This window comes from Coregonus clupeaformis, chromosome 17 (assembly GCF_020615455.1).
Source record: "Coregonus clupeaformis isolate EN_2021a chromosome 17, ASM2061545v1, whole genome shotgun sequence".
Classification (NCBI taxonomy): domain Eukaryota; kingdom Metazoa; phylum Chordata; class Actinopteri; order Salmoniformes; family Salmonidae; genus Coregonus; species Coregonus clupeaformis.
In genome coordinates this window covers 17,565,932-17,588,525 of record NC_059208.1, presented here as the reverse complement: position 1 = coordinate 17,588,525, position 22,594 = coordinate 17,565,932, and the positions used below count along the sequence as shown (strand labels likewise).

At 45.1% G+C, this 22,594-nt stretch overlaps 1 protein-coding gene across 1 annotated transcript; it reads left to right on the top strand.

Annotated features, from left to right (window-relative positions):
• The first annotated feature begins 849 nt into the window (after nucleotides 1–849).
• On the top strand, nucleotides 850–21,969 carry LOC121585920 (phosphatase and actin regulator 4B-like). The gene is given in 14 exon segments (XM_045226125.1): nucleotides 850–1,043; nucleotides 7,711–7,872; nucleotides 8,202–8,282; nucleotides 9,175–9,717; nucleotides 12,037–12,396; nucleotides 15,490–15,731; nucleotides 15,734–16,008; nucleotides 16,275–16,531; nucleotides 18,465–18,678; nucleotides 18,827–18,882; nucleotides 19,356–19,417; nucleotides 20,618–20,755; nucleotides 20,929–21,005; nucleotides 21,185–21,969. Coding segments are annotated over 14 exon segments (2,547 nt in total). The 5' UTR covers nucleotides 850–979; the 3' UTR covers nucleotides 21,201–21,969.
• The last annotated feature ends 625 nt before the right edge of the window (nucleotides 21,970–22,594 follow it).

Here is a 22,594-nt window from a genome sequence, read left to right as displayed (position 1 = left end):
CTGTGTGGTCTCAGAGCAGATACTTCCTTCTCTCTCTATCTGAACTACATCTCCATTGATAGAGGGCACAGATAGAAATAGATCTCTCTCCCAAAGGACAAGCTAGTAGCTTTGTACCTGCTCTGGTTTTCCGGCTTTAAACAATTTAATTTCTATGTCGGAAGTGAGATATAGAAGGTACTACTTTCTACATATAGATTTTTCGTTTTCTCTCTCGGGCCCCACTGCCCATCCTTTCAGTTCTCTGTGAATACTCACACCTCTCAGCCCTACTGCTCATGCTGTACATCCATATGGTGGCTCCATAGAGAAAGAATATGAATACCTCAGTGGGTGTCCTTATTTAACCTTTGACCTGGATCTGGCCACTGTCAGGTCACATGAGCAGTCAGAGCCCACCGCTGTTCTAGAAACTACTTTCGTTACTACTGGGAGGTTTTGGTCTATTAAGCTGTTGAGTGTCCCCTTCAAAGTGGAAAGATATCCAGTGGAGAACTGTGGTGGGCATATATGAAGGGCTAAAGCCCGAGAGGTTAGCCAGAGAATGTTGGTAAATTATGTTGTGGTAAATCCCATCTTATCACTCACTCACTCTAAAATACAAACGCATATTTATACACCACCAGTGCAGCTCAAAGCAATGATAGGTATCCGTCTGTGAATGCTGACCGGCCCAGAGAGCCAAGGAGGGAGGGTCAGTGAGAAAGGGAGAGGGAGGGGAGCACTTCAAGGGAGCAGGGAGGGTAGGTCTTACGGAGACCGAAAGTGGGAGGGAGAGTGGGAGGAGTATATCGAAAGAGGTAGAGGGGAAAGAAAGTCGCACAGAGTTGCTGGCGAAGGAGACAGAGGTGTCCGGGAAAGGAGGAGACCAGGGAACTTGGTTGAACAAGTTGTGGACCAGGTGTGCTCCTACTCTGCCCAGCACAGAGTGCCTATTCCTGGGTAGAAAGAGCAAGAGAGGCCCCTCTGGGGCTGGATCATGGGACAGAGCCTTCCTCTGGAGACCCCAGCTCAGGACCAACACCAACACATCCACTGCAGCAGTGAGTTTCTAGCTTACTCACTCACTCATTCAGTCACTCACATACACATGCTCAATAATCAGTCTCACAAGTACACACACGCACATTTATAAATACACTCAAACACTTTCACTCACTTATAAAATGATCCTTAGTGTTGTTTTCTAGTTTTTTTCAACATCTTAGCTGCGCCGCTTGAGTGAAGGAGAGAGGGCAGAGGAGAGGCGGGGGCTGGAGATTGTGTAATCAACAATGTTGCACACTTTATTTCTCTATCGCTCTCTCTGTCTTTTTACCACAGGGAATGCTAAAAATCACTGGGATCAGGTGGATGAAAATCAGTTGTGTGTGTGCGTGCACCCACATTACTGAGTGCAGGATACCCTTCTGACGTGCTATATGCAAAACAACAAGATTAGCCGCACAAACACATGCCTCACTGTTTGCGGCAGTAAACTGAGATATTGAACAAATAATCGGAGGGATTACTGGAAATAGGATTGTCTGTCTGTGAATGTGTAGGGCGTTATGTGTTTTTTTTGGAGCCATTCCATCCCCCTTTCCCTCAGTATTGTTGTGGTCTGTCATCCCACGGAGGTTAAGCCTATGAGGTTGGGTAGTCTTGCTGGGTTATTGTATAGAGAAGTATGGCAACCAGCGAGTAATCGGCCCTGGCATTTCTAACACACTGGATAATTTTTTTCCTGTAGGACCCCACACTGGACCAGTTATTAGCCAGTTACCAGTTACTGACCATATTACAAGTACACAAAACCAGGTTTAGAAATAACTATATTTTCAACCAACAACTTTAGGTATTGGAATTACCTCTCTGTACCACCCACTAGTCAAAGCTTATCTAGGCTCCATTTCAAAACATGGAAGGTGACTAGTTTAGGAATGAGGAGGGAGGGGGTGGGCTTTCCTTGCGGAAGCAGACTCTTATTATGTAAGTGATCAGGCTGCTCGAGGCAGCGGGCCTGCTGCTGAGGCCCTTAAAACAACACTATCTGCTCTCCACCACATGCTCACCTGACTGCTCCTGCTATGAGTCAATGAGTCATGGGGCTGAGGCTAAACCATAATTAGCTACAGTTTGTTACGCGAGATATGTGATAACTATGTTTCCATATTCAACGTTACAGTTTAGCTTATACAAAACGGCGCCATAGATTTTTCAACTAACCTGCTCTTGGCGATACTTTCTTTGTTCTCGTTTCGGGTACAGGGTTATCTTATAAATGTCCGTGTCCAGTTGCTGGTGGTTCCACAAAAAAAAAAATGTAAACCATGTTTTGTATCAAGTGAGAAATGCCTCTTGCATGGGTGTAAATCTTTGTTTTGGTTGCACTGTGTGACTTGCTGTCATCTACTACTACAGTGAGGGGGAAAAAGTATTTGATCCCCTGCTGATTTTGTACGTTTGCCCACTGACAAAGAAATGATCAGTCTATAATTTTAATGGTAGGTTTATTTGAACAGTGAGAGACAGAATAACAACAAAAAAATCCAGAAAAACGCATGTCAAAAATGTTATAAATTGATTTTCATTTTAATGAGGGAAATAAGTATTTGACCCCTCTGCGGGACTAGTTCCTGCCAAGATGCTGGGAAATGCTAGATGTGTGGTGGAGAAGAACCTCCGCGTGCGGTACAAAACATGGATTTAATAGCTTTTAGGTTTTTTTGCAGTTTTTTGGCAGAACCATCTGCAACTGGACACTGACATTTATAATAAAATGTTCCCTAATGACCACTACTCAGGCCTCTTTCTTTTTGTGGAGGGAGACTTGGTGTGAGGTAGTGATGTGCAGTTCGAATGATTTTTTTGAACAACTCTTTTTATTGACTCGATAGTTATGATTCGTTTTTCTGAGTGACTCGTTCATTTTTCGTCGTTCTTTTGAACTGCTGGCCGCAATTAATTCTACAGCAGGATTAATTATCCGGCTCCTGAGACGTGCTCCGACCAACAACTGTCTGTCATTAATGCGCGCAGGCAGCATAGAGAAGAAAAATACATGTTTAGAACTGATAATTGATCACATGGTGCAATTAATTGATTATTGAATGTTATGATGGGCACAGCTTTGTAGAACCAAAACACACACCGCCTCTGCTCAACAAACTTGAACTCGAGAACAAATCGTTTGAGGTGCTGCAGTTAGCAAACAATATTGTGCTTATCACCCTCACGGCAGTAAAGCAATGCATTCCGCCAAGAGTCGTTCACAATCTAGTCCGGTTGCGGCCACAACTAGACCTCGTTTCAAATGTGTCAATAAATAATATTGTTTGTATGCCTAGAAATCAACAAATGTACATTGTTTAAAGCACACTTTTACAAGTCTCAGTCATAAATGACTGCTCCAATAAGCAAACATCTTATGGTGAACGAGATGTGAACAAGAAGCTTGTAGAACCATGACTTTTTCAAGTCTTCAGTTCATCGTTCGCCGGTAGGGGATCCTACGTGCTCTGGGCATTACTGACTCAAATGAACGAAATGAGTCGAGATTCGTTATTTTGACCAAACGAGTCGAAAAGATCGTAGTCAGTAAAAATAGCTGAACTTCCCATCACTAGTCTGAGGTGTGGAAGATGTTTGACAGCAGGTATGGCTATTAGCAGTGCTTTGAGGTCATCCCAGTCTGCCGGTTTCCACTAGATCGTAAAACCACAAAGTCAAAATTGGCAATATTGTAAAAATTCACAAAAAAATGCTTTTTGATCTTAATTTAAGATTAGGCATAAGGTTAGGTTTAAAATCACATTTTAAGAAGATAAATTGTAGAAATAGGTGGAATTATGACTTTGTGGCTGTGGTAACTGTTACAGGCTTTGATTTTCGTTTTCGAGGTTGGTTGTATTTAGGTGTGGACGCGCACTGATTGGAATTATCCTCGTTGGTCAGGATGTGTTGCACCTGTCACCTCATTAGTCAGTCGTTAGTTTCAGGTGATATTTAAGAGCTACAGAGCCAACACTTCAGTGGGCATCTATATTTATCTTGTCTCACCTGTTTGGTTTGTGCCATGTTTATTTGCACTCCATTACCTAAGTTGGTGTGGGTTTTCTTTTCCTTTAGTTTGTCCGCTATAAGGCAAATCTAGTGGGCGTCCATGGTGGGTGTTTTAAGACCCTACTCAAGTTTGTTTGGCCAGCACCCAGTCAGTAGGCACCCCTATGGATGCCTTTCAGAACCCATTTTAAAACCCCACCTGTTTTGTTCTGGTTGTCAGAGGCTCATTTGTTAGTTCCCTATTTCTGTTGAGCAGCGATTATTTTTCTTATTTTTTTTCTTATTGGGGAACGTAACATAACTAGTGACGACCCAGTCTGACCCTGTTTCCTTATTGGCAAGCTCTAGGTGGGCTGGCTTCCTGATTTGGACAGCACTGTCTAGCCTGGTATCCTAGCTGTTACCGCATCATTCACTTTGAACTTGACTTTCAGACCTCTCTGAGTCCTTTGTTTTTACATAAAGTCATTGTACACAACATCTAAGGATTCTTCAAGAGGTCTGGGTGATTGTTGATTTAGAAGGGAGTGATGATGATGATGGAGGGTTTATAGTATTGTTATACAACGGGTGGGTCTAATCCTGAATGCTGATTGGTTAAAACCGCATTTCAGCCGGTGTCTATTCCACAAATTACCACCAGCTAAATCTATGACGTTAAAATGTATATTTACTCTGTTCCATCTAACTGCGCAATCCACTGTCTCATCAGCCCAGCCAGGCACTTTATATACTTGATCTCAACTATAAAAAGCATCTAGACATTATCTCATATTTCTTTTAGACTAACATTTCGTTTTCAACAGCGGAGATTTGTATAAACCTTGCTGTCTGTCTATCTGATATTTGCAACATTGTTTCAATATTGAAATTCGATCTCCAGCTGTCCCATAGTAATGAACGTGTCGGGACGAGACAGACAGGCAGGCAGCGTTTCTCAGCCAGTCGAAATCATGAATCAGCTGGCATCATTTTTATGGACATATACAAAGAAATGTAAATTGAAAAAAACTAAAACGAAACGAAGTGCAGCTAGTTTGCAGTCTTTCCAGCTTCAGTTTGAAGGGATTGTGTTAGCTGTGTTGTTGTCTAGCTCCTCTGAACGACACTGCACTGACGAGTGAGCACATTTTCTATGCCAGGTTAAATCGCGCCTCATTAGCTCATAGTTATGGATGCATACAAATAAATGTCACTAGAAAACAGCTTAAACAAATGCAAATGAAGCTACTTTGCTGTTCTTCTGGCTGCACTTTTTGACGTGACTGTAAGTTAGCCGTAGTTGGCTAGCTAGCAAGCAAGGGATAAGAACGTTGCCAGCCAGTATGGAAATTTTAGAACGAACGACTGGGTCGCGTCTCTAGCAACCGAACCGATAGAATGAACGACCAGCCGGTTTGGGTAGCAACCCTAGATTTGTTTCGGGACTATATCTTGTTGAAGGATGAAATAGTATGAATAAATTCATCAAAATAAAGTTTTTAATGAAAATATGTCATTCATTATTTGAATAGGTTGGTAACCCGTTGTATAAAAGTGATAATGCCCTCAAAGCCGGTGTTTGAAGGATATATTGGCACGGTTTTCTAACAACACCCGTGCCGATATATCCTCCAAACACCGGCTTCTCTGGCATTATCACTTAATATTCTGTCCTGTGTGCTTCATAGCCTACAGTACAGGCTATCAGTTGAAACAGGCTCTCGGTTTCCATGTCCGGTACAGTAAGATGTGTGAGGGGTGGAGGTTGTCTTTGTTCTCTGTCACAGTTAGGATCAGGGTGGAGTGCCGTTTCCTCCCTGTGTTTCCCAGACCTTCCCCCCTTTCCTCTGTCCGAGTCACACAGCTGCAGACAGCCTACACACACACCGGACCTCCACTCACTCTTCAGGCACCCTTTTGACAAAAAAAATGGGTATAGGAAGGATCCATTTGGTCACCTTTCCAATCTCCCGCATAAGATAAACTGTATTTCTTGCTACCAGCTGAATGGAGTGAATGTGCTGCTGCTGCTGCTGTGTTTCTGGTAGTATCAGTCAGTCAACCCACTGTGGATCTGGAGTGTGTCAGCCCAGCACAGCCAGCACTTACCCTGCTTGAGTGGATTTAGCTGACCTGCCTGCCTGCCACGCTCTCCTTGTCAGAGGCAGACCGCTCTGCCAGAGCCTGCTGTGCCTGTGTGTAGGAGAACCAGGGGAGTGTATGTGTTACAGACCACTGCGTTTAGCAACTCGTTCTTTGGACATCATGAACAGAATCCACTGGTTTCTGTAACTTCCAGAGGAGCTGGATGTACATGGTTTGGACCTGGCCTCTGAACTTGTTTTGTCCGCATGTGGCTTAGCAGCCTGTGGGTCTCTGCACTGTCACAGCCGCCCCCAGCCCTACCTAGGGTGTTGGGATCGACTAGGGACAAGAGAGTTTGAGTTTTTGAACACAACCTTTTGCTTCCTCATGGCATGCTGCCTCAAGTCCCACCACCGTGGAAGCTGGACCCTGAGCTCTCACCCAGGTAGACTAGCTCAGTAATATAACCTCCATTTCCACCTTTTGACATGCATGTTTCCTCTACCTCCACTTCTGGCCTTTCGAAGGAAGGTATTGTATAGTATTATTATATCTGCCCATAAGCCCTCCTGTAGCTCAGTTGGTAGAGCATGGCGCTTGCAATGCCAGGGTTGTGGGTTCGATTCCCACGGGCGGTCAGTATGAAAAATGTATGCACTCACTAACTGTAAGTCGCTCTGGATAAGAGCGTCTGCTAAATGACTAAAATGTCAAATGTAAGCATGCATTGTCGTGGGAACCGAGTTGCTGGGGCAGTGTTGTTGCCAGGACATCCTGTGTTTGTGGGACTTGTTGGTTGTTTTGCCCCAGCCTCTCTCTACACGGTAAATATTATGTCTGCTGAATAAAAACCTCAACCTTAGAGGAACCTGGCCCCACAGATGTTCTGTGACAGGCCTTGTGAAGGTCAGCACCTTGTCAGTCAGCCTGTCAATCACCTGAGCTGTTACCATGGCAGCTGGATGTCTATGCGTGTCTCGGGGAGAGACACACTCAGGCCAAAGAGAGAGTCCTACCTCCAAATTATTTTTAAAGGTGTATGACTCCACATTGTTAGTGAAAAAGCATATAGAGTGCAGTGTGTGTCTGTGTGCTTCCACATAGCCTGTTGGTGTTGAAAGGCTGATAACAATATTCTCCCAGTAGGGAGGAATGTGAGACTCTTGACTGTGGGAAGCTATGGACGGAGGCCAGTGCAAGAGGGACTCTCCCATCACATAACTGTTGGTTACTTGGTTGTGAATGTGTGGAGGAGTACATGAGCTTTGGAGGAGTACATGACCATCACCCTGCCAAAACACACACAGTCCCAGAGCTCTGAGCTAAAGATAATAACCTTCCTAATGAGCCTGGCCCTCCCATGTTCTTTACTCATGGTTCAAATGGGTGTCAGGCTAGCCTAGCTAAGCTAATGTTCTTCTGCACTGTACTCCGTGTGCATGCTAGCTCAGCTAGGCTAATGCTCTACTGTGAAAATGTCTGGGCTCTGGTTAGCTCAGCCCTCTGTGCTGTTATGTTGTAGATGCCCAGTTGTGGTTGTCATATTTCAACAGTGTTTCTTGACTCTCCATTCTTCTCTCTCTGACTCTATTGCTCCAGATGATGAAGTTGACCACCTGCACAACACGACGGGGGGAGATGGGGACGGCACCCCTATCCCATGCAAGGGCAAGGGCAAGTTCTCTACCATTGGCAAGATCTTCAAACCATGGAAGTGGAGGAAGAAGAAAAGCAGCGAGAAGTTTACGGAAACTTCAGAAGGTTTGTGTTCCGGCTTCATTGTGGTTGTTTGTTTCTATGTGTTGTATTCAATCTTTATCAAACGCCTTTCAGTGTGCTTTTTCCTGTCTCTTGGTGATGTTATGTACATGCCATGGCTTTTTCCAGTGTGTCCAGTTCAGTCTGCTTAAAAAAGACAATTGTTATAGTGGTTAGAATAATATCCTTTTTATTTGAAGATCTGTAAACTTACATCTTTGACTTCTGGAACGTGATATGACACACTCAAATTTGAAGTATTATCTTCGGTTTTATATGCTATCTGGAATAAATCTGGGGAAAAAAACTTAAATTCTGTGTGTTGACGGCAGTTCTGGAGAGAAAGATGTCGATGAGGCGACCGAGGCAGGAGCTTATAGAACAGGGAGTGCTGAAGGAGCTCCCGGAGAATGGTAAGAGTGCTGCCACTGTTGATGTCATTCACTCACCTGATCCCCACATGACTCAATCAGCCAGTTCCAGTTGGCTCCCTACTCCTTCCTCTTGCCCCTAACCTTTCAATGTTTCTATATCTGTAAGTTGTAAGCAACATGGTGGACGCTCCACCACTACCCTGCATATACCTATCCAGACCCTTCAGATCAGCAAACATTTAAGGGTTAGGGCAGCCAAGGGGGAGGGAGAAAATTGGAAATGGCTTTATCTGTATCAGACAAAAGTCCAGGGCTATCATACCTACACAGACAGCATAGTCGATGACCGTAACAGCTTCATATTCAGCACACTCAATGGCAGTTGAAGAAAGGCAACTCTCAGGCTCCCTTTTCAACAGTATAACTATATATTTTGGGAAGAAAATGACATGGTGTTTTTCTTGAGCTGGGGAAAGGGGAACGAATTGCGCCCTGCAGCGAAATAGCTTTTAAATCAGTGTGTTCTGTGCTCTTACTCACTCTGCCGGCGTCAGTGTTGCAGAGGTCCATTTATTAAACATATTTCACTCCAGGGGCAGAGCTCTGATCCAAAGGGGTTGGCAGTTAGGATACCTTTCTCAAACCTCACATTCTGAAGGGGGCTGTGAAATCATGTCCAGATGCACTGAGGGAACCAATCCAAAAGTCCATCCTGTACCCTATTTCAACAAGCCAAATAAATTTGACAATTTCTACTCAAATATGCAGAACATTTTGAGTAGAGATAATGGCTTTGTTAGATTTCTGACTAACCCCTCCCTCACACTTGGTTGGTGACTCAAAGTAGTGTTAGTTTATAGATCTTCTCATGTGTGAGTGACGGTTGTCTCTGTATGGAAAGTCTCACTGCTTGTATCCATTTTTGTGACAGAAGGGGACGATCCTCACAGCCCCAAACAGCCCTATGTGAAGAATGGCCACACCCTGCCCATGGGTGGAGGTGGTGGAGGGGGCAGAGGGCAGGATAACCAGACAAGACCCACCTCAGACTCTGGGATGAACCCATCAGACTTGAAGATTAACCCAGCCTGGCTGCCACAGCCAGAGGACCGCCGGGTCCGCTTCCCCTCGGACGGAGACCGCCATGGGGACCAGGGTGGCCCCAGAGGCTCTGGACAGCAGGAGGAGGGCCGGCGAGGAGGGGGAGGAGGACGATCCCAGGGGGAGGGGGAGGGGGAGTGGAAGTCTAACATGGCCTGGCAGGGCCAGGGGATGGGCCAGTCGCAGGGGATGGGACAGGACCAGGGGGAGGAGGGGAGACGCGGGGGCAGACTCCACTCTTCTGACGGAGACAAGCGGCCGGGCCTGCAGAAGGCGCCATCAGAGGACGGTAGGAGGAGTCGCCCCGCTGAGACAGCATGGAAGCCCACCCTTCCCCGGCACGCATCCGCAGAGGAGGGAAGGGCCCGTAGAGGTGAGCTATTAACACACATTCTTGTACTTTTAGATTTGTGTGTATTGTTGTGAATTGTAAGATATTACTGCACTGTTGGAGCTAGGAACACAAGAATTTCGCTACACACGGAATAACATCTGCTAAATATGTGTATGCAACCAATCAAATTTGATTTGACACACATACCCTTATTCTGTGGAGTAGGATGAAGCTGTCCCTAGACACTGATCTAAGGTTTGTGTTTTTACCCCTAATTGAAGATTTGAAAAGGATCAGCTGATCCTAGATCTGTGCATAAGGGCAACTTCTGCCCCCTCCCAACCCCCAACCCTCTCTCCATCTTCAGTACTCTGGTTTGGGCCCAGATATAGACAGGAGTCTCAGAGCCTCTTTGCTCCCCTGAGTCCTGCTCCAGCTATGCGTCTTATTCAGGAACAGAAGGGAATAAAGGGAATAGCTCATCCTCTCTTCCTTTCGTAATTAATGCGGCACTATCGTTTTAACCATTCCTGCCCTTAAAAGCTAATGCCTGTCAGCTCAACCGTAACTCTGCTGACGAGCTAATGCTAATTGATACCATTCCAGCTATTACACACTGAGCTAAATGGAATTTAGTGTCCGCTGTTTCTTTTAGATCATCTCCTCGCTTTCTCTCTCTCTCTCGATTCTGTCTCTTTTCTCTCTCACTTCTGACACTTCCATTTCATCCCTCCCCCTCTCCTTTTCTCCCCTTTTCTCTCTCCCTTGGTTTTCTTTGACCTACAGTGCCTTCAGAAAGTATTCACAACCCTTGACTTTTTCCACATTTGTTGTTACAGCCTGAGTTTTTAATTGATTACATTTAGATTTTGTGTCACTGATCTACACACAATACCCCATAATGTCAAAGTGGAATTATGTCTTGCGTCAAAACATTTTCGACCCTTTTGTAATGGCAAGCCTAAATAAGTCACTACAAAGATACACGCACCCTTCCTAACTCAGTTGCCAGAGAGGAAGGAAACTGCTCAGGGATTTCACCATGTTACAGAGTTTAATGGCGGTGATAGGAGATAACTCAGGATGGCTCAACAACATTGTAGTTACTCCACACTAACATAAATGACAGAATGCAAAGAAGGAAGCCTGTACAGGAAGCCTGTAATCTAACACAACACATCACGGAGTACCACTCTTCATATTTTCAAGCATGGTGGCTGCATCATGTTATAGGTATGCTTGTCATCGGCAAAGACTAGAGTTTTTTTTTAGGATGAAAATAAATGGAATAGAGCTAAGCACAGGCAAAATCCTAGAGGAAAACTTGGTTCAGTCTGCTTTCAAACAGCAACTGGGAGACCAATTCTCCTTTCAACAGGACAATTACCTAAAACAGAAGGCCAAAATATACACTGCAGTTGCTTACCAAGACAACATTGAATGTACCCGAGTGGCCTAGTTACAGTTTTGACTTAAATTGGCTCTATGGCAAGACTTGAAAATGGCTGACTAGCAATGATCAACTTGACAGAGCTTAATTTTTTTAAAGAATAATGGGCAAATTCTGTACCATCCAGGTGTGCAAAGCTCTTAAGAGACTTACCCAGAAAGACTCGGAGCTGTAATTGCTGCCAAAGGTGATTCTAACATGTATTGACTCAAGGGGTTGAATACTTATCTAATCAAGATATATTAGTTTTATTTTCCATGTAAAAAAATATATATATTACACTTTGACATTAGAGCATTTTGTGTTGATCATTGACCATAAAAAAAAGTATCCCACTTTGTAACACAACAACATGTGAAAAAAGTCAAGGACTGTGAATACTTTCTGAAGGCACTGTATTTCCTATTTTCTCTGTGACATCAGCGTGTGATAAAGACTTATAAAAAACTTCAAACTTCAGCTTTGAGGAATGGCGTGGGATAAAAAGCATGGTGGGGGGCTAAGGGGAGGGGGGGAGGGGGTTTGGTAATTACAGCACTGTTTATCTTCACAACTGATCCCCTGATAATGACAATCTCATACAAGTTTTTTGATACACACACACACACACACACACACACACTAGAGTGGCTAAGTGAATGGCACAAATCGGCTCAGTGCTCCAACCCAAGACTGAAACATTTATGTTTTTTAGGGAGATGCATAATGTGATGAGATTGGCTCTTTCAATAATGGGAAAGATACAAACACGCTCCAAAAAGGCTAGCAGTGTGTAGCGAGTTGCTGTGTGTACGGTCTTTGACACGAATGCGCCCCTGTGTCTCTCATGATGATGATGAGTTATTAAGTGTTCTTTCTTTAACACATGTATGTTATGTAACGTGCTTTGTGTGCTGTGTGTTTTGCAGAATCAGATAGCCATTTTGTTCCTGACCCAGATTCGCTGCGGGACACTCTCCGAGAGCCGCTGCCCCCCAAACAGTCTGTTATGCCCCCCAAGTGGCTGATGAGCTCCACCCCCGAGCCCGGCAACGAAGGGTCACCCTCACCCCGCACCCCATCCAACCACCCTGCAACCACGTACTCTTCCTCCTCCTCTTCTTCCTCTGCAGTTGCAAAGCCTGCCCGAAATGTCTCCTCTGCAGGCGCCAACCCCCAATCTTCAGCAATAGTGTCCCTTGTGCCATCCTCCACCCCCCAGGTGACCAAGCAGCCTCCCCTCCCCCCGCCCAAGCCAGTCAACAGGGGCGGCAACGCGGCCATGTTGGGTGAGTACATTTACATTTACATTTACGTCATTTAGCAGACGCTCTTATCCAGAGCGACTTACAAATTAGTAGAGTAGTAGTTCTAGTTGTGGTGGTTGTAGTAGTAGGGACCGCAGCTGCCCATTTAATCACGGGATGGCGGAATTAGCCAATGAGATGACAGAGGAGACCAGGTGCAGCTTGCATCGATACACACACACATATTCACTTGTACACGTGCACACATGCACAATCAGTGGAGCTTCCTCGCGTAACATGTAGTCACTTTTTATATGCATACATGCCTGCAGAAGACTCGCGTTACATGCATAGGCATTACTACAAGGGACATGTGCATGTCACGCGTATTCACACACACACACACACACACACACACACACACACACACTTTGCCACTCTCATCATAATAATTATGTTAACCCTGCGGCTCCAGCAGCTGTTCCCCAGCCGATGACTTAATAAGACTGAACTATTTTAGACGGCAGCAGCAGAGCAGATTTTCCCTGGCACTGACTGGTGGCTCTGAGCCTGCTGCTGCTCAGCTCCATGCGAAGACAATGTTGTCGTTTTTACCAGGGGCATTTCTCCTCAGGCGAGCCTGACTTTATTCACTGTTCTCTTTGAGATCTGATACGCCTATTACCTTAGGACTGTTTAAACACATTTTTTTTTTTATATATTCCCTCTAATTTAGCCTGGAGCTAGTAGGCTTGGATGTCATTTGCTGTGCGCTGGTGTGTCACCTTTTCGCAATCTATAGTCTGTCAAGCTATTTCATATGCACGTTCTAGAATGTGTGTAGACATTTCAGCTGTCATATTATGTAAACAATTCCGATGTATTAAACCATGTCGGATATGATAAAAAAATGGGGCATAGAATACTCTGAACAATGGGGGCTTTTCGTGATGTAGTCATGTAGCAGGAAGGAGAAACGGCATTAGGAAGTTGCTTTGCTGATAAACATTCTGCATTCTTAATATGGTACAATTACAATACGTTCCGTTATTGTCTTAAACTGTAGGAGTTTTGATTACCTCTCTTCACTTTCCCCACTTGGTGCCCCTCTCACAGCCCAGGCAAGCCCCTTAGACACTTAGCGCAGTACTCTAATTACACAGACCCTCTTGTTCTGGATGCTGGTAGTGGATTCAGTGTAGGCATATCCACCTTGGTCGTGTTCATTAGACACCACACCAGGAAGGACTAAATGGACTGTTTTTAAAATGTTGTGCTACGGTGTGCCCTAATGAACACCACCCTGGTATAAGTGTAGTTAAGGTGACCAGATATTGGAAATGAAAATCAGGGATTTTTCCTTATGGGGCTAGCTGCGCAAAAAATTAAATAAAATAAAAATGGTATGGAACTATAGTTAACTATCAATTTTCGCTATATTCCTTTCAAATACTTGTATTAATTATAACACAGAAATGGATTACCCCTCCACAGTTTTCCTAGGCTAGTAATTTTAGAATCACCTGTTTAGTAGCCTGGTCGGCATGGTTGTTCATGCGGTGGTTACATGTTTGTATCAATGATCAAACGTTCTCATAAATGGTCAAACAAGTTTGGTACAGGGATAGACAATTTTTACATGCAAATCTGACTGGATACAGCGTTTTGATTATTGAAATATCAACCTCAATTTAAACTTCACAGTTGCGTCTTTCTTTCTGAGGGATAATCGAGGACATTTTTGGGGACAGCTCTAGCCGGGGACAGGCCACAAAAATTGAGGGAAATCAGGGACATCTGGTTACCCTATACACAGTGTATACATTCAGCCAGCCTATATGAGAGCTGAAGGCCTGCGTGTCGTGACTCTCGTCCCCCGCCAGCCTCCACTCTACAGGGGGGTGAGAACCAGAATGACTCCCAGCTGCCCCTCTACTGGTCCTGCTGGAAACGCGAGGGCGACTATGACGTCTACCTGTCCCTCCCTGTCTACCTGTGCCGGCGGGATGGCAGAGGCCTGCGGTCAGGTAAAACAAAGGATGCCCACCAATGCCCCTCTTCACTGGCATCGCCGCAGCAACGGTGCCCACCCTGTCTTTCTAACGTCTTCCCGAGCCTGCATTGTGTGTGTGGCTGTGTGCCCCCCCTGTTATCGTCATCATATTGCATCATCCTGACTTGAAATGACTCATGCCAAACGCTACCTGGCTGGACTAACCTATAACGGCCTGGATTGAGCGCTCTCGTCTGCTCATGCGACGTTAGGCTGCATGCGCGTAAGAAGGTTGAATGAGAGTGAGGGGTGTGTGTGTGTGCATGTAAGTGGGTGTACGTGGGCGTCTGAGCACCATATGTATACTACCACCTCTGGTATGTGACTGGGGTAGTAACAGAGTCTCCCGTGATGGCTAGCTGTGGCAGCGCAGCACAGACCGGGCTGCCCCATAAAGGCTAATCCACACATCTGCTCTGGAGCGAGAGAAGGGCAGAAAAAGGGCTTGATGTTATAATCCAGTCCAGTCTATTGCATGGTTCATGTCTGGCACTCAATCGGTCAGCTGCTGTGATCTATTGTACTCCAATGCGGTGTGTGTTCATGGCTTTGTATTTTAATGCTATTTCATGTTGACACATTCATCAGCAACTGCATTGAGCTTACGGATTTAAAGGTTTGCATGCAATCGCGAAATGTCTTTTTTCATAATTCTCAGTTCAGAGATGCTAAGAAGCGATGGATGCATACTGGCCAATTGGATTTGTATATGGTCTGTGTGTGTTCCAGAGCATGTGTACTTATTCAAACCCTCACTGTAACCTTGATTGCCACATGCACCCGTTTGTAGTGTAAGACCCTGTCGGATGCACTCATGTGGACCCAGTCATGTGATCTGGGTTTGTGGATCTATGCATTCATGTGGACTCAGTCATGTGATCTGGGTGTGTATATCCATTCATGTGCACTCACCCATGTTACTTGGGCTCCTCTTACAAGTAAATGGAGACATAAACAAGCATGTGCAATCACTTGATCCACGGTTGAAAGCCCAGATTTAGGTAAAAAAAGTAAGTGAACATGTGTGTTTATCAGTGTGTGTGTGTGACACATTCAATAAACTGTGTTTCTCCACCCCACAGGCGACCTCACCCAGGCCGGTACCAACCTTGTGTCAACTAAGCCCTCCCCACCGATGCCCCCCAAGAGGACCACCCCTGTCACAAAGCGCAACCCGGAGGACCCCTCTGTGTCCTCTCAGTCTGTCTCCTCCCCCTCCCTGCTTTCTCCTGAGGACCATCATAACCACTCAGTGGGCTTCCAGATGCCTCCCCCGTCCCCGCCCTTACCCACACACATCCCCCCTTCTCCCCCCGCCAGCATCTGCACACGCACTACCTCCACCACCAGCATTCCTACCAACATCCCATCCCCCAGCCCTTGCTCTTTGACCCTCCCAGCCCCACCAGTGAGCCCCCCCAGCGTCCAGCCCCCGTCCCCCTGCACATCATGATCCAGAGGGCCCTGTCCAGCCCCGGCCCGGCCCAGCCACACCCCGACGTCTCCCAGCGCTCAGCCCACTCCCTGCTCTTCGAGACACCGCCCGAGTACCAGGGGGACCGTGGCCGGCCCCTAGCTGTCAGCATCCAGCCTCTGAAACTGTGAGTCCTATATGTCACTGTGGATATTTCATCAATGTTCTAGACTTGAGTAAAACACACACCTGAGAAATTAGGTGTAAAGTTGGCAAGACCTTGTCTAGGACTTATGAAAGGATCTAGCCACACAATCTTTCTGTGATGCCAATGATTTATTATCAGCTCCATCAATAATTATATGTGACTGGCGGCTTTTCCTATTTCTGTTGAAATCTCATCTGATCTCCATCGTTCCATTTCTCTCTCTCTCCCTCCTCTCTCTCCATCAGGGCTGAGGATGACTACTCTGAGGAGGATGATGAAGAAGAAGAGGAGGAGGAGTACGATGGGGAGCTCCCCCAGCCAGAGCTGGAGCCACGGAGCAGAAGGTGCATGGTGGGCATCAGCGTCATCCCCGAGGGATCCAACAGCAGTGAGGAGGAGGAAGAAGAGCAGGACCTGCAAAGGGACGACAGCGACTCGGACGGGCCAGTGCTTTATAAGGATGAAGATTCAGACGAGGATGAGGAGGATGAGCCGCCACCCAGTATGTATCAGTCTCACTTGAATTGGTTTATGGATAAACATTTATACTCAGATACAAAATCAAATCAAATGTATTGGTCACATACACGTGTTTAGCAGATGTTATTGCGGGTGTAGCGAAATGCTTGTGTTTCTAGCTCCGTGCAGTAATATCTAACAAGTAATATCTAACAATTTCACAACATATACCCAATACACACAAATCTAAGTAAAGCAATGGAATTAAGAATATATAAATAAATAAACTCAGCAAAAAAAGAAATGTCCCTTTTTCAGGACCCTGTCTTTCAAAGATAATTCGTAAAAATCCAAATAACTTCACAGATCTTCATTGTAAAGGGTTTAAACACTGTTTCCCATGCTTGTTCAATGAACCATAAACCATTAATGAACATGCACCTGTGGAATGGTCGTTAAGACACTAACAGCTTACAGACGGTAGGCAATTAAGGTCACAGTTATGAAAACTTAGGACACTAAAGAGGCCTTTCTACTGACTCTGAAAAAATTAAATAATGTAATCCACTCACTAACTGTAAGTCGCTCTGGATAAGAGTGTCTGTTAAATGACTAAAATGTAAATGTAACAACACCATCGGTACATCCGAACATCACACCTGTGGGACAGGTACAGGATGGCAACAACAACTGCCCGGTTACACCAGGAACGCACAATCCCTCCATCAGTGCTCAGACTGTCCGCAATAGGCTGAGAGAGGCTGGACTGAGGGCTTGTAGGCCTGTTGTAAGGCAGGTCCTCACCAGACATCACCGGCAAAAACGTCGCCTACCATCGCTGGACCAGACAGGACTGGCAAAAAGTTATCTTCACTGACGAGTGGCGGTTTTGTCTCACCAGGGATGATGGTCGGATTCGCGTTTATCGTTGAAGGAATGAGCGTTACACCGAGGCCTGTACTCTGGAGCGGGATCGATTTGGAGGTGGAGGGTCCGTCATGGTCTGGGGGAGTGTGTCACAGCATCATCGGACTGAGCTTGTTGTCATTGCAGGCAATCTCAACGCTGTGCATTACAGGGAACACATCCTTCTCCCTCATGTGGTACCCTTCCTGCAGGCTCATCTTGACATGACCCTCCAGCATGACAATGCCACCAGCCATACTGCTCGTTCTGTGAGTGATTTCCAGCAAGACAGGAATGTCAGTGTTCTGTCATGGCCAGCGAAGAGCCCGGATCTCAATCCCATTGAGCACGTCTGGGACCTGTTGGATCGGAGGGTGAGGGCTAGGGCCATTCCCCCCAGAAATGTCTGGGAACTTGCAGGTGCCTTGGTGGAAGAGTGGGGTAACATCTCACAGCAAGAACTGGCAAATCTGGTGCAGTCCATGAGGAGATGCACCGCAGTACTTAATGCAGCTGGTGGCCACAACAGATACTGACTGTTACTTTTGATTTTGACCCCCCATTTGTTCAGGGATACATTATTCAATTTCTGTTAGTCACATGTCTGTGGAACTTGTTCAGTTTATGTCTCAGTTGTTGAATCTTGTTATGTTCATACAAATATTTACACATGTTAAGTTTGCTGAAAGTAAACGCAGTTGACAGTGAGAGGACATTTCCTTTTTTTTTTGTTTTAATGGACGAGCAATGTCAGAACGGCATAGACTAAGATACAGTAGAATAGTATAGAATACAGTATATACATATGATATTGGCAGCTTCTTAAAAATACTGTAAAAGTAAATATGCCACCTAGAAGACGTGACTTACAGTAGAGTGCATACAACTTTTGTATGTGATTATGATCCCTGCGGGAATTTACCCCCGATTTGGCGTTGCTAGAGCTGCACTCTCCAATTGAGCCACACAGGATACCTATGTATCTTTATCTTATCTAATGTATATACCTGACACAGGATACCTATGTATCTTTGTATACCTGACTACATCTCTCTGTGGTTCTTGTTCAGGTGCTTTGGCCAGCAGGGTCAGAAGGAAGGACACGTTAGCTTTGAAACTGAGTAACCGACATGCCCCAGAGAAAGATGCTCGGGAGGACAAGTCCAGCGGTCACACGGGAGGTCGCACTCCGGGACACACACACCAAGGGTCGACAGGGCTGACGTGGCAGAGCAGGGAGCAATGGGAGGCCATACGCACACAAATAGGCTCTGCACTCACAAGGTAATCGATAAAGCCACACACACACACACAGTCTCACTATCATTTTCTTCTCGCTCTTTCCTCTCTCTCTCTTCTCTCTCTCCACATAGACACACCAAATCTAACACAAGGTTGATGTGATGCTGATGTTCTAACTTTTATCCTCTAGGCGTCTCAGCCAGAGACCCAGTGCAGAGGAGCTGGAGCAGAGAAACATCCTTCAACGTAAGTCTTTCCAACTCTCCATCACTATTTTTCCTTCCCTGAGTATGGGAATGAAGCGACAGGTGAAAGCTTTGTGGTGGAGGCGTGGAGCCCTTGCCTTCACCTGTCCGATCACGTCTGATCAGGGATAACTTCAAGGAAGGGAGGAAGGAATAATGCACTTTTATGGAATTGGAATGGGGCCTAGGTTTTCACCTAATCACTGCTCAATCCCCACTGGTATTTCTCTCTCAGTAAGGATTCTTGTTATTTATATAAATGAGGCCACATTCCAAGAGCATGATGCCACTTCTTATCAATGTGGATTAGGAAAACACATTTCTCAATCGGTGTACTTTTGTATTTGTACCTAGTACCTTTTATTAAATCCCATTGGAAAATCCCATTTTTGTGAAATGGACAACAATTGCACAATTTGGTGAATATCTGCACAGGGTTCTAAACGTTGGTTTGACTCTCTCTCTCCTTTCCAGCCAAGAACCAGGTAGACAGGCAGGCGGAGGTCCGAGAGATCAAACGTAGGCTCACCAGGAAGGTAAGACCAGTGACACACGCACTCACTACTGTTACCTGTTATAAGCTAGTTCTCAAATCAAATCAAATCAAATTTTATTGGTCACATGCGCCGAATACAACAGGTGCAGACATTACAGTGAAATGCTTACTTACAGCCCTTAACCAACAGTGCATTTATTTTTAACAAAAAAAGTAAAAAATAAAACAACAACAAAAAAGTGTTGAGAAAAAAAGAGCAGAAGTAAAATAAAGTGACAGTAGGGAGGCTATATATACAGGGGGTACCGTTGCAGAGTCAATGTGCGGGGGCACCGGCTAGTTGAGGTAGTTGAGGTAATATGTACATGTGGGTAGAGTTAAAGTGACTATGCATAAATAATTACCAGAGTAGCAGCAGCGTAAAAAGGATGGGGTGGGGGGGCAGTGCAAATAGTCCGGGTAGAAGTCTTATGGCTTGGGGGTAGAAGCTGTTGAGAAGTCTTTTGGACCTAGACTTGGCACTCCGGTACCGCTTGCCGTGCGGTAGCAGAGAGAACAGTCTATGACTAGGGTGGCTGGAGTCTTTGTCAATGTTGAGGGCCTTCCTCTGACACCGTGATGTACTGGGCCGTACGCACTACCCTCTGTAGTGCCTTGCAGTCGGAGGCCAAGCAGTTGCCATACCAGGCGGTGATGCAACCAGTCAGGATGCTCTCGATGGTGCAGCTGTAGAATTTTTTGAGGATCTGAGGACCCATGCCAAATCTTTTCAGTCTCCTGAGGGGGAATAGGCTTTGTCGTGCCCTCTTCACGACTGTCTTGGTGTGTTTGGACCATGATGTGGACACCAAGGAACTTGAAGCTCTCAACCTGTTCCACTACAGCCCCGTCGATGAGAATGGGGGCGTGCTCAGTCCTCTTTTTTTCTCTCACTTAACAGAACATTTACATACAGAGGATTAACTAGAGTGAATTGTTATAAGACGAGCTGAGAGAAGATAGAAGGTAGTCCTCTTCAAGGGATACTGGCAATGAGGCCCTTTGTCTACTTCCCCAGATTCAGATGAACTTGTGGATACCAATTTGGCTCGCAAAACTACCTCTAACTTCCTTCATACTGAACACAGAGACATACAAATGGTATTCACGAGTTCATCTGACTCTGGGAAAGTAGATAAAGGGCCTCATTGCCAAAATCCCGAAGTATCCCTTTAAACTCTGTATTTAACTCCTCCTCTAGCTGAGTCAGAGGCCCACGGTTGCTGAGCTACAGGCCAGAAAGATCCTGCGCTTCCACGAGTATGTGGAGGTCACCACAGCCAATGACTACGATCGGCGCGCGGACAAGCCCTGGACCAAGCTAACACCCGCCGACAAGGTACAATCAGCTGTCACTCATAGCTCCCTAAATCACGGCTTGTAATGCACTTATTTATTGACACCAGTATGTCTTATTGACCAGTAAAGGAAGTATATATTTATGTGTTTACTTTAGCATTTAGATGCTGTCTTATGCGTCTTAATACAGTTAACTTTCCCTCCTTCGTCCAGGCTGCTATTCGGAAGGAGCTCAATGACTTTAAGAGCTCTGAAATGGAGGTTCATGAAGACAGTAGGATCTATACAAGGTACTTCCTCAGCCTATGGACAACATGAAGTTATATACACCATTACATAATATAGATCTTGAATTAACATACCAAGACATTTGTTTCGGTCCCTTTAATTGGTGGCTCTTACACAGCCGGAAAATACCTTGTTGAGTTGTTGTGATTGATCAACTTCTAATTGATGTCCCTTTCTTTAGGTTCCACCGGCCTTAGCATCCACCCCATACTGGAAAGCACGTACTTAACCAGCGGCCGGCAGAGTCTCTGGAGAGGAGTCGCGGGGTCTTGGTGCTCCCTAAACAGACTGCCTTTTTATGTTGCTGAATGTACTGTACAGATCATCAAGGAAGGCCCGGGAATTGACTCAACTAAAAACAGGGGGACTGAGGACCAGATGCAGTATTTCTCCCGGACAGTAGGGGAGCCAAGTGCCAACAAAGTGGAGAGGTGGCAGAGGGGCTTGACCGATCGGGCTGACTGGGAGACACTCTGCCAACGTGTGTTATCCCTCAGGGACTTGGTTCCACTGACAACGACATTTTGCAGCCTCTTTCGATGTTGCCTTTTTTTCTGCTTTTACTCTGTATGGCACAGTTAACCCATGTTGCAGAGATGTAAATGTAATAACATTACAGTAATAATAGTCATAATAAAGACGGCTACAATAATAAACAATAATAAATGTTAGAGACTTGAAGCTGCAGAAGAGGACGAGGAGGAAGAAAACTGTGGGATTTGCCATTCCCAAGACTGGAAAAGCTCTGGGATAATTGTGTACTTGTGTATAGATTGCTGTGATTTCTTAGACTGAAACTTTGGAGAGTTCTAATAATGACAACTGTAATGCATAATATTTTGATCACATCAGAAATTACCGCTTTTATTTGAACCTGTTTTATAGTGTGCATTTGTACATTTTAGTCATTTAGCAGACGCTCTTATCCAGAGCGACTTACAGGAGCAGTTAGGGTTAAGTGCCTTGCTCAAGGGCACTTCAACAGATTTTTCACCTAGTCGGCTTGGGGATTCAAACCAGCAACCTTTCGGTTACTGGCCCAACGTTCTTTACCGCTAGCCTGCCTTGCCTGTATTTGTATTTGGTTGTGACGTGGGGTGAGCATTTGAGCTTTAACTAGTCATAGGAAAGAAAACAATGAGGAGGTTGTTGGTGTGCTATTCTTTTTTGTATTTATTTTGTATTTTTTTGGCCAGACACTGATCTCCATGCTGTGACAGTATAATGATGGTTTTTCATATCGCAGATTTCTTCAATTTGCTGCATGAGCCAACACACAGTGCAATTATTGAATCAACACATTTTAATTTTTTATTTACGCTTTTTTTTATTTGATTTTTTTGTACTTCTCTACATAGGTCAAACCATGCAATGCTGCAATGAATAGCTGTTTTAAAATGCTAAGATCAAGATGATGGCATCTTAAATAGAACAAAAGTTAAACTGTTACAAATCTTTACAGAATGTATCAAAGTGCGGTTACCATAATCAAACATGAAAAAAACACAATTAGTGGATTTTACGGTTGACAGGGAATCCTTTCAGCAGGAACATACTTTTTTTATCTGGAGAAATGTATCATGCGTTGTCT